The sequence below is a fragment of the Paracoccidioides brasiliensis genome (assembly GCF_000150735.1).
Source record: "Paracoccidioides brasiliensis Pb18 unplaced genomic scaffold supercont2.13, whole genome shotgun sequence".
In the NCBI taxonomy this organism is placed as follows: domain Eukaryota; kingdom Fungi; phylum Ascomycota; class Eurotiomycetes; order Onygenales; family Ajellomycetaceae; genus Paracoccidioides; species Paracoccidioides brasiliensis.
Window position 1 is genome coordinate 722349 of NW_011371370.1, and position 10921 is coordinate 733269.

The 10921-nt window shown below is 45.7% G+C and overlaps 2 protein-coding genes across 2 annotated transcripts; one reads left to right on the forward strand and one right to left on the reverse strand.

Moving 5' to 3' along the window:
* Positions 1-1396: 1396 nt before the first annotated feature.
* On the reverse strand, positions 1397-3381 carry PADG_08048 (T-complex protein 1 subunit beta; the record flags this gene model as incomplete). The annotated part of the gene is made up of 4 exons (XM_010764996.1): positions 1397-1561; positions 1717-3091; positions 3172-3329; positions 3379-3381. The coding sequence occupies 4 exons, from the start codon at positions 3379-3381 to the stop codon at positions 1397-1399; spliced, it is 1701 nt and encodes a 566-aa protein (XP_010763298.1).
* Positions 3382-3772: 391 nt separating this feature from the next.
* Positions 3773-5825, forward strand: PADG_08049 (uncharacterized protein; the record flags this gene model as incomplete). The annotated part of the gene is made up of 3 exons (XM_010765076.1): positions 3773-3854; positions 3936-4316; positions 4390-5825. The coding sequence occupies 3 exons, from the start codon at positions 3773-3775 to the stop codon at positions 5823-5825; spliced, it is 1899 nt and encodes a 632-aa protein (XP_010763378.1).
* Positions 5826-10921: the final 5096 nt, after the last annotated feature.

Here is a 10921-nt window from a genome sequence, read left to right on the forward strand (position 1 = left end):
GTTTGGGGTGTGTTTGGTTTGGGTGTTGGCCCCGTTTGGTTGGGCGTTCGTTCGTTGGGGTGGGTAGGTGGGCGGTGGTGGGGGGCATAATCAAGTGCTCTGCCAAGCGGGTCATTTCAGTACCGTTACGCTCCATTTGCGAAATAGTCCTAGCGCGGAAATATTTGTTGCCTGCAGACCTTGGGACCCAGAGCAACGCTGATCTGGGTTCCGAGACAGCTTATCAGCAGGTCCTTGTACCGTACTGTATGGTCCCGTAAATCATGTGGAACACGGACTCGGTAAGTGCCGTAGCGTCTTGTTCGGTTGTAACATGTTTGATACAGCTTACATAATTGAAAATGGCTCTTAGAGCTTGGTGGGTCTTGAAAGTCTGGACAGAAGAGCAGCAATAATTAGAACCAACATCCAGCTGTGTGAATTAGGAAGTGAAAATATTCTGCGAGAGAAATATTTATGTCCTCTGTATATATATATATATCACATCTCTCTTTTCTGTTTGAGACAATTCCAAGTTAAGACATGAGTAACCATAAAATATGTGTCACTCAAGTCTAAGTAACCTAATTAGTTTAGATGCAACGACTGAATAACCGTCTGTATGCAGAACTTGCTCGCTCGATAATTTCATTCTGTTACTTATCAGCCACTAATTGAGCTTATTGTTCATGTTGACTGTTATGTTCATTATACAAGTTTGCGCATCGCTGACGTATAAAGTGGCATTCAAATTGCAGCAGTTCCTTTCCACTGGCAATTCTTGAATAATAGCTCATCTGTGGAACTGATGGAAGTCTCCCTAACTAAATCTTGATGGTCGTTGGACGTTGGGCGGGGCCAAAAGGACCTCTTTCCAAGGACAATCAACCCACAACAGCTACGGCGAATGGCAGGTTTAATCGAAAGTAACAAACACAACTACGCTGAAATAGATCCAAAGATCATGGTCAGTATTGGCGATCATAAATAATAGAGAAGGGTTGGGGGGGGGGAAAAATAATGCATATAACCCGTGCAGTTCTCACGGACAGAGTCATTCACGGACTGCGCTTACTGTGAGGCTATTGAAGCTGAGGTCACAACATAGGCAGTCATGCCTTCACAAAGAGAGCTCAACACTACGGTTCAAGTTTAAATCCTGTTACAGTGGAAAATCTACCTCAATTGCTATGAGTAATTGCAGACGAGTCCTGTTGGCGGCTGAGGAATGTCGAACCAGGCAGTGAAAAAAATAAAAGGTTGTGTGCAAATAGATGAAGAATCCTTTTTCGAGTATTTGTAGATCATCCATCCATTGTATCTGGAAGCCTGTATTCCGCAAAACAGCTGATCCGAAGGATACAAGGCAATTTCTCATTATCTCGGAGATGTGTGAAACAACATTAACTATATTTCTCTAAGTGAACGAATATAATGTCGTGCTTTCTGGTTTCCTTTTACGCTCCAGGATAAATAACGTATTAGTGCTGGTCGGTCGCTTCACATGCGTTCTCGCTTTCTTGGAGCACTCCGGATAATGTTGTCTACCCGGAGCAATAGCTAGAAGGTACTTGAATGTCAGCTACAAATTCGAAAGAGGGAAAAGCAAAAAAAAAAAATAAAAATAAAAATAAAAATAAAAATAAAAATAAAAAAGAAAAAGAAAATAATAAAAATAAAAATAATGAAATAATAAAATAATAAAAATAATAAAAATAAATTGGGGGTGAGTCATACCTCTGCAGCTTCAGATGCTGACGACACGACTGCTCGTTTCAACTTGTAGCTCTCTACCACACCCAGCTCCCGCATGTCCGCGATACCACCACCAGGAGTAAGAAGGTCTAGTCCAGAGCTTGTCATTCCATTATTGATAGCTTGCCGCAACCTCGTGACAAGGTCGCTCGAGTCCAACCCGGCGTTATCTGCAAGAATGGTAGGCAGTTGTTTGAGGGCTTGGGCGAATGCGTCCACAGCAATTTGCTTTTTCCCAGTGGTGTTTTGGGCGGTTTGCTGGACTGCCTTTGCCATCACCATCTCGGCGTTGCCCCCACCTAACGTCACTTTTGGCTCACGCACTGTTTGGGAGAGGACAGCAAGCGCATCGTGTAGAGATCGTTCTGCTTCGTCTAGTAGCTGCTCGGTGGCGCCCCGGAGAACGATAGTGCAGGCTTCGCCAGCCGCAACGCCGGAAAATTTGATTAGAGTGTCCTCGCCAATTATGACTTCTTCAATAAGATCACACCTTCCCAGCTTAACCTGTTCCGGATGATCAAATGTGGATGCGATCTCCCCTCCAGTTACCAGGGCCAGACGTTCAATGCCATCAAAATCAGCGTGCTCGATGGAAACAATCCCAGCATCAGTAAAAAGTTGCTCTGGCCAGTTGTATATGAGTTGCCGATTGACGAAGCAGTTGATTCCATGTGCCTTAATCTTTTCGACCTTCGCTCGCATCTTTTCTCTTTCCGCCTTCTCCAATTCTGCTAATTTCCCAGTCGATTCGACCTTCACTCGAGCACCGAAAATTTTGATTTTATCAGTATCCATAGCAGTATTCGCGACGAGAATTTTCGCATTTTCAAGCCTCTTGGGCTGGTTCACACCGATCTTCTTGTCCAAAATGAACCCCTCGTCAAGATATGAGTCGCTTAGCTTGCCGCCAGCCTTCTTTATAATTTGTATATGGCTTAAATCGGTGGATCCTTTGAGTCTGAGGACAGCATCACAGGCTAATCTTGAAAATTGATCTCGGTCTTGGCTGAGAACTTTGGAGCTGAGCGTTGTGCGGGCAATGGCATGCATATCCTTTCGGAATGCAACCGGGTCCTTGCCATTGTCGACAGCAACCCTCTCCAAGGCTTCAAGGGCAGCACGGCTGGCAATCCTGTAGCCTTCGATAATGGTTTGAGGGTGTATTTTACGTTCCACAAGCTTTTCCGCCTCTCTTAGGAGTTCCGCTGCGAGAACAGTGACCGACGTAGTTCCATCCCCAACTTCATCGTCCTGCACCTTCGAGATATTGACAAGGACCTTGGCGGCAGCGTTGTCGAGGGCTATTGCTTTGAGGATTGTAGCCCCGTCGTTTGTAACCATTATCTCACCAGTAGAACTATTTGATTGTTAGATTGGTATTTTGGAATTGCTGCGGACATGTCCCGCACCAAGGGTGAACGACTAAAGAAAACGTACGCAGATTGCAAGATCTTGTCCATTCCTTTAGGCCCCAGGGTGCTTTTGACAAGGTCGCCTACTGCTATAGCTCCCACAAATGCGGACAAACGAGCATTTTCGCCTTTCTCCTCCGTAACATCTTCAGCGAAAATCTGTGTTGGGTTGTTGAACGACGCCTGTCAAAGTCAGCAAGAAACCGGAATAGAATATCATTGGCAGACATACCATTATGAAAGAGCGCAGCGGTAGCTAATATAGATAGCTACGATACGGGATGCTACGGTTCGAGGTTGAGAGAGCTGCAACACAACAAACAACAACAACAAGCAACAAACTTCTTCAACTGCCACTGACTAGTGCTCTCTTTTTTTGCCTGCGGAGTTTTGCTTTAAGATACCGAGAGGTTTTCGTCCAGCCGCAAGCCGGGGGCTTCTTAGTCAGCCTGGCCCCTGCGTAGCTCAGAAAATAAATAAGTTGAAACTCCGCCAGAACACACTTGCGAAGGAAACATACTCAACTAGGTACATACATAGCAACAAAATATACAACTCGTGTTTAGAGTGTCATTGGCATTCCGGTGCTTTAAAAGGTTTCCGCTGGCACGAACTCCCTGGGACCAATGACTGACGTAGAGGAAGAAAGCCACACTGGATCTTCCAACAAGCGATCTTACTCCCAGCTTGAAGACGCCCAAGGGACTGGTTTGTCTCCCCCAATTTGATTGTTCATGAGAGAGAGGGAGCTATGTGGCTAACAGTGAGGGTGAGGGCAATTAAAAACAGGTGGTTATTCCTCCTCATCCGAAGATGACTTTGGACCTGCTCTACCTTCTTCCGCTGCACCCAAAAAGAAACGACGAAAGCTGCCATACGAAAAAGTCTACCTAAATGCTCTCCCCCTTTCTTCGCGATATTCAAAATCTCTTATGCACAAGGACCAGCTTTCTTTCGTTACCCTAACCCCGCACACTGATTTTCTCATTACTAGTTCGGTTGATGGTGTGGTCAAATTTTGGAAAAAGATGCCCGTTGGGGTGGAGTTTATTAAGGAATTCCGTGCCCATGTTGGGGGGCTCACTGGGGTGAGCGTTAGCCCTGATGGGAGGAGCTTCGCTACGGTTGGCGTGGATAAAACGGTTAAGATATTTGATGTGATTACGTTTGGTAGGCAGGAGCTTCGTTTCTTTCTAACTTGCAGTGATGGTTTGGGTGTTTTTGGCAGCTAACGACGTACCAGATCTGCTGGCAATTCTAACTTTGGACTATGGTCCGGGGTGTGTATGTTGGGTACATCGACGAGGGGCATCGTTACCGCTGCTAGCAGTGAGTAGTGATTCCAGTGGTTCCATAATGATTTTCGATGGGCGTGGAGAAAACCCACATCCCCTCCACACCTTGACATCCATCCATCGATTCCCGGTGGTTACTATGGCCTTCAACGATCCATACAACTGTGTGGTTTCGGCCGATGAAGCAGGGATGGTCGAATACTGGCGGCCAGATGCCACTTTCGAAAAACCAGACAACGTTTTCGAACTAAAATCTTCCACCAACCTGTTTATTTTCAAAAAGTCCAAATCGGTCCCATCTTCTATTACAATATCCCCGTCAGGCCACCAGTTCGCGACCTTTTCATTTCCCGATCGGCAAGTTAGAGTGTTTGACTTTCCTACAGGGAAATTATACAGGTCGTATGATGAATCTATCACAACGCTGACGGAGATGCAGCAAGCTGGAACTTCACTATATCAACTGGATGAGGTCGAATTTGGACGGAGAATCGCAATCGAGAAGGGTCTTGAAAACAGCGCTACCGTGTCAAAGGTCAATGTGATATTTGACGAGTCGGGACATTTTGTGATGTATGGTTCTATTATGGGGATAAAATGCATTAACACCTTCACCAACCGTATTGTCAGAGTCTACGGTAAAGATGAACCATTTCGCGCCTTAAACCTGGCCGTCTACCAAGGCCAACCGCAGAAAAAGGGGGTCGTTACAGTTTCTATGGCTGCCAGTGCCAATCCTTTGCTTCAAGAAGCGGAAGAGCGCGATCCCATGGTAATCAGTACTGGCTTTGCAAAAATCCGTTTCTATCTTTTCACGAACGAAACAGAAGTATCCAAGACTAGTCGTGACGTGCAGAATGAGAAACCTGTTGGGACGCGTGAAGACACTTCCGCCGTTGCCGCAGTTAATCCTGCGGAAGCAGGTACGTCTGCAATTCTTCACACTACCTTAGGCGATATTCACCTCAGACTTTTCCCTTCTGCGGCTCCCAAAACCGTAGTTAATTTTGTCACACATGCACGCAATGGTTACTATAACAACACTACATTTCATCGAGTGATTCGCAAATTTATGATCCAAGCTGGTGACCCGCTCGGTGACGGCACGGGGGGGGAGTCAATTTGGGGTGGTGAGTTTGAAGATGAGTTTTCGACCCTTCGCCATGATAAACCATACACGCTATCGATGGCAAATGCAGGTCCAAATACGAATGGAAGCCAATTTTTTATTACAACTGAGAAAACCCCATGGCTTGATGGGAAACATACAATATTTGGGCGGGCGGTCAAGGGGCTTGACGTGGTACATAAGATCGAAAATGTAAAGACATACAAGGAAAAACCAGAGGAGGATGTGAAGATAGTAAGCATCAGTGTAACATAGTCATTCTGGGCGGAATCCAGGTAGAAAAATTACATTTAGAAAGAAACAAATGGTCAGTTCTGACTTCAATTCAAGCTGGCATATAGAAACAAAGATTCGTACCCAAGGGGCCGAGTTTACAAGTTTTTAATATGTTATCACTAAAAATCAACATGTATTTCCCCAGTCATATGTTACATGAAATTTTAATAAAGAACATCTTGAAGCAGTTAGAATAACGTTAATGACTTCATGAGTATGCCTCGGTGTGTTCACTTAGTTCAGGAGATGTGCAGTGCCAAAGCTTTGTTGCATGTCAAAAACTAAATTAATACCCCATCTGCGAGATGCTGTTGCGGACCCCATTTACTGTCTCTCAAAGCCGCTGCGACTAGACTTCTCGAAGTTGGTTCACAATCGCTCAAACCACTACTTCCAAGGGTCACCGTAGGCTTGGCCCAAAGCGATATGATGTTTATTTGCCTACTTACGACTGTGCCGACGTTTTGGGCAAGCTAGGAGGAAAGGCAAGGGAGGAAAATCCAACAACAAGTAAAATTATCATCACCACCGATCTTCAATGAAGAGGAAACCCTAGAGCAAGTTTAGTCTGTGGGTTTCTATTGATGGAAACGCCCTTTGTCGACGGGGCTTCATTGGAAAAGGAGTAATTGGAGGTTACAGCACAGTGACTTGATTGGCATACAATCTGGAAGGAGCTTCGTAAGTGACACGCGGGAACGTTCCGTCCCCGCCTATATCTGACACGGTCGTTGGTGTTGGCTTTGAGCCTGAGTTGGTGGGAGACGCAGTGGAGTAAGGATGGTTGTGCTCGTTTGGGTCAATCCGGAGCCACCCACAGTGCGGAGTCCTGCATACCATATCTGCAGTGTGCACAAATCGGCCGACTAACAGACGGCATCGCAGAACACCGTTGGGAGAACCGAAAAGGGTCTGTAGAAGAGCGGGTTGACAGATGCTTAAAGAATACTACATGGTTTGGTCTGTCACAGGAGGCTGTGGGGGTATACAACTCGCTTGTTCCTGTTGAAGTAGAGGACATTCAACTGCACATACGAGGAAGATTGCGGAGCCGATAGTTGGTATGAGAGATGGACATTACCGCCAACGTGAAAACGGTAGTGGAAAGAATGAGGAACCTGGGGGAACCTGGCCGTTGCCCAGTACATGTAGCTCCGACCCTCCGGACAGTAGAGATACTGAGGTTCTTTTCTTTTCTTTTCTTTTCTTTTCTTTTCTTTTCTTTTCTTTTCTTTTCTTTTTTTTGGAAGTTCTGGCAAGTGACTGAAGTTAGAATTGCCGTAACAAGAAAGATGGTGATTGCTTTGCGAAGCCCAAGCCCGCTTCGCTAAATGGGCGCGCAGGTTGTGAAGCAGCCCCATGGGGGTTGGAGCAAGAGAAGGCGTCAGTCCACAGACATTGATCGTTAGAGTTTAACGCTGCGAAGCGCACTGAACGATAGAGCGAATGGACAGCCAAAAGATAGGTTTGAAAGCATTGGCGGTGTACGTGCACCTGATTGAGGTGAGGAGGCAGAGAGCGTAACCAGAAGATAGAAATAAATAGGGTGAAAGAAAGAGAAAAGCAGGTTGTGAGATGATGAAGAACCGAGAGAGATGGCGGACTGGCTTTTCCTTCTTGGATGCTGCAAAAAAGTTCGGAGGTTTGAAAAGAGGCAGATTTAAGCGTTTCTCTATAAGGACTTGACTAACGAATTAGTGCCAGAGCAAACACTAAGGCCCAGTCTGCCAGGGTTATCATGTTTTTTTTCTTTTTTTCTTTTCTTCTCTTTTTCTTTTTATTTTGCAGATATTCCGTACATAGGATATCCATTGGGGCCCTCAGCATAAGTTTCTGAGCACAAGAACAAAATAACCCTTCGGGGAGAAATTGAATAAGTCTTTATCACTCAGAATATTCAGTGCTTCCAATGGTGCAGTGACTTTTTATTGCTGAAGTGTTGAAATCAACTCGTGTAGTAGAGCAGAAAAAATAAAAATAAAAATAAAAATAAAAAATCGGATTTAGCTCATGTCTCGTTGTAAGCATCAGCGACATAACCTAGTTAGTTTACTTGATTAACTAACTATTATCTTAATGTGACATAAGGAATAGTGGTAGGTTGGTTTCCTCTGAAAACCTGTGAGAAAAAGACCGGGAGTTAACATCATGGACAGCTGAACCTACGCAAAGCAGGGGGGTACAGGCGGAACAGAAACACATCGCAGCACTGGAGGAATAACTAATGTTCTCGTGAGCTAGGGATCGAATGGTCTCTTTTTTAAATGCAGTGGCGAATAATAATGTAGCAGCTAGGTATTTTGTTGTAACTCGAGTCGCAAAGAGCTTGCGAATATGAATCATTGGGTAGTTTAGTGCTTCGGAGTATATTGAACCAGAAATGGATGAAGGGCGACATCGTTCTGGAGGTATTCATTCGAATGTACTCCGTTACGTTGGTAGGGATGGTTGGTTTGGGTGGCGAGCCCTCTGAGGTCACTTTCTCTGCACCTTACTCCAACATTCGCGCGGGTATTCAAGGGGTTGTATTCATGGCTAAATATTCTCCGGGTGTTACATAACACGGGCAACAGCTAGCTATTAAACTTGGAGGAGTAAACTTGGAGGAGTGAGAAAGACTATAAATCCCACAGGTAAGTGTCTCATGGTGGGGGCTCTGGGGTAATATTTTTGTTCTGTTTGGGCAATTTGTAGTAGCTAATGATTCCAAATCGACTCCAAGGGGTGTTGGCGTGGAGCATTCTATTTCTCCTCCACAGAGGGGCTCTAGTATCACTAACGAGCTATCGACATAGATTGAACCGTCGGAAGGTTCGACATTTTAACAGATTCTCGGCTTTTTCGTTTATCCTAAGCTTTTTAGCTTTCGTTTCTTTCAATCCCAATGAGAACTGAGGATCCCGCAGATAACGAACATGGATAATGGTAACCGAAGGCCGGTAGCAAAATGCGCAGAAACCATGGCCCCTGTGAGAGAGAAGTGAGAATTGAGCACCGCCTCCTACGAAGGCGGAAGGGTAATATATCTCTCAGAGTTCAGATAATAAAAACTTAACAAGCGAGGACGTATGACTTTCCCTTTTGCACGAGGGCTGGATGAGGATCCCCACCTTAATCCTTCATGGACCCCCGTGGTGCAGAGAAGGGACCAACAAAATCGTGAACTCCATACTTTCCGGTCTGCACTGAGAAAACTAGAACAGTGAGAAGTGGGCTCAAGTTATCTGGACAACAACTATGTTTATCGTAATATCAGCTGGTAGCCATGTTTGGAAGAAGCCGAGATGAATCATCCCATGGATTAATTGACTTTTTCAACAGCCCATTCCAAGCCTTCTGCAGTAGTAAATTAATTTAGTCTTCACTCCTCCCCAACTTTTCCCCAGCTTTTCCCAACCTTCTTATCACTTAACATCATGGCAACAACTCCTCCGGGCGGAGTTAGTCTCAGAGAGAATTCCTGGGTTGAACCGTCACGCCACCCACGCCTGCAGAGTTAACTGAGGTCAGAACCAAGATCTATGCCGAGCGCAGTCGTCGCGCCTTCGGAATCCTGGGAGGGTGCACTGCAACCAAGCCGAAGCCGGGGGAAACCCTGCTTAAACCCAGTGAGGCAGGCGGTCCGAGATCCTTGGACCGAACAAGGCATGGGGGTGGGCGATTAACTTGCGCTGGACCGGCAAAACTGTACGGAAGTACGTACTCAAGTTGAACGAGTCTGTCTGTGCCATGTAACTGCCATACGGAACACGTGTGATGGAGAGTTTAAATGCTGGACATACACATGCTCTGTGCATATCTATATCTTAAGGGTGGATAAGAGATATTATTCTGTTGAATGTTAGCAGTTTGTTGTCGATACTCTCCCAACCAACAACTAGTTAAAATAATCCCGCCTCTTCCCATGATTTATGTTCGTTACTCACTTGTGCGCACGGCGATAACGAATAAACTAGTGAACCCCGCCCGCCCCCTTGATTCACTCAATTTCTCCCTCTGGGGATTGAAAGACCACTGCGAATAATAGCTGCGATTGAAAACTGTCCAACTCTTTGTTTGTGTGTCAATTGCGTTCTAAAAACAACACCATGACGTCGTAAATCAAAAGTAGGTTAGTTAGCTCATTAGTTTAACTTGGTTACTGACGAGCTAACAAGTTTACGTTAAGACTGTATTCATCTTTTGCAAGGAGAGAAGACCCTTTATTTCCCTCTCTGACGTGGTATTTAGGCCATAGAAGTTACTATAATAATTTCCATGTGAGGCTCCCCCGCCACACGGTCATCTCCTGCGCGATGGCCTGGCACACTTGACAGTTTGATGGATACCCCACCGTGAAGGGATTGCAGGGATTGGCCACGATTCGGTTGGTCAATCGAATGATTTAATTTCAAGATAATGGAATGATGACTACCGTGTTGCACATGAAAATCTGAGAATGCGCATTTTGTTGAGTGGCATTTTTCCCTCCACTTGATTTTCCCGCCACCTCTGTGTGGCAATGGTTAGTTAATCAGTGTTTAGTCGTTTGGCTGCAGTTTTTGCCAGAGCTCGAATGTGCTTATATGTACTATGTGTACATGCATCGTCATATATCAATGCTCCGCCTAGCAGTAGGTACCCGCCAACCTGCGGAATTTCCAATCTCCCTCCGATATCCTTTTTAAGGGGAGAGGGGGGAATGGAGGAGGAGGGAGGAGGAGGAAGAGGAGGAGGAGGAGGAGGAGGAGGGCATTTTCAAGATATCCGTTCATGTATACAGGGAAGATGAAACCTCAGCATGTGCTCGGGAATCATGAATGATACCTTCCTAGCCCGCCCCGCCAGACAAAACGGCTGCCGAGCTAGCGTGAGTCCGCAGCGCGGGCTCACTTATTCCCTCCCACCCTCCCCTCCAATCCGGGGTGTCTTGAAAAGTTGGGCCGCCAGCTTATGTCGCCCCGCTGATTCCAGATATGTTTTCGACCTTACCCTTATTCGGTAATCAGTAATATCATTCTGAATCCTTGATGCAGCCTGTCAAGCCCGCTCTCACCCTCTTGGCATGATTCCGTTTGCATTGGTGCTAATAACCG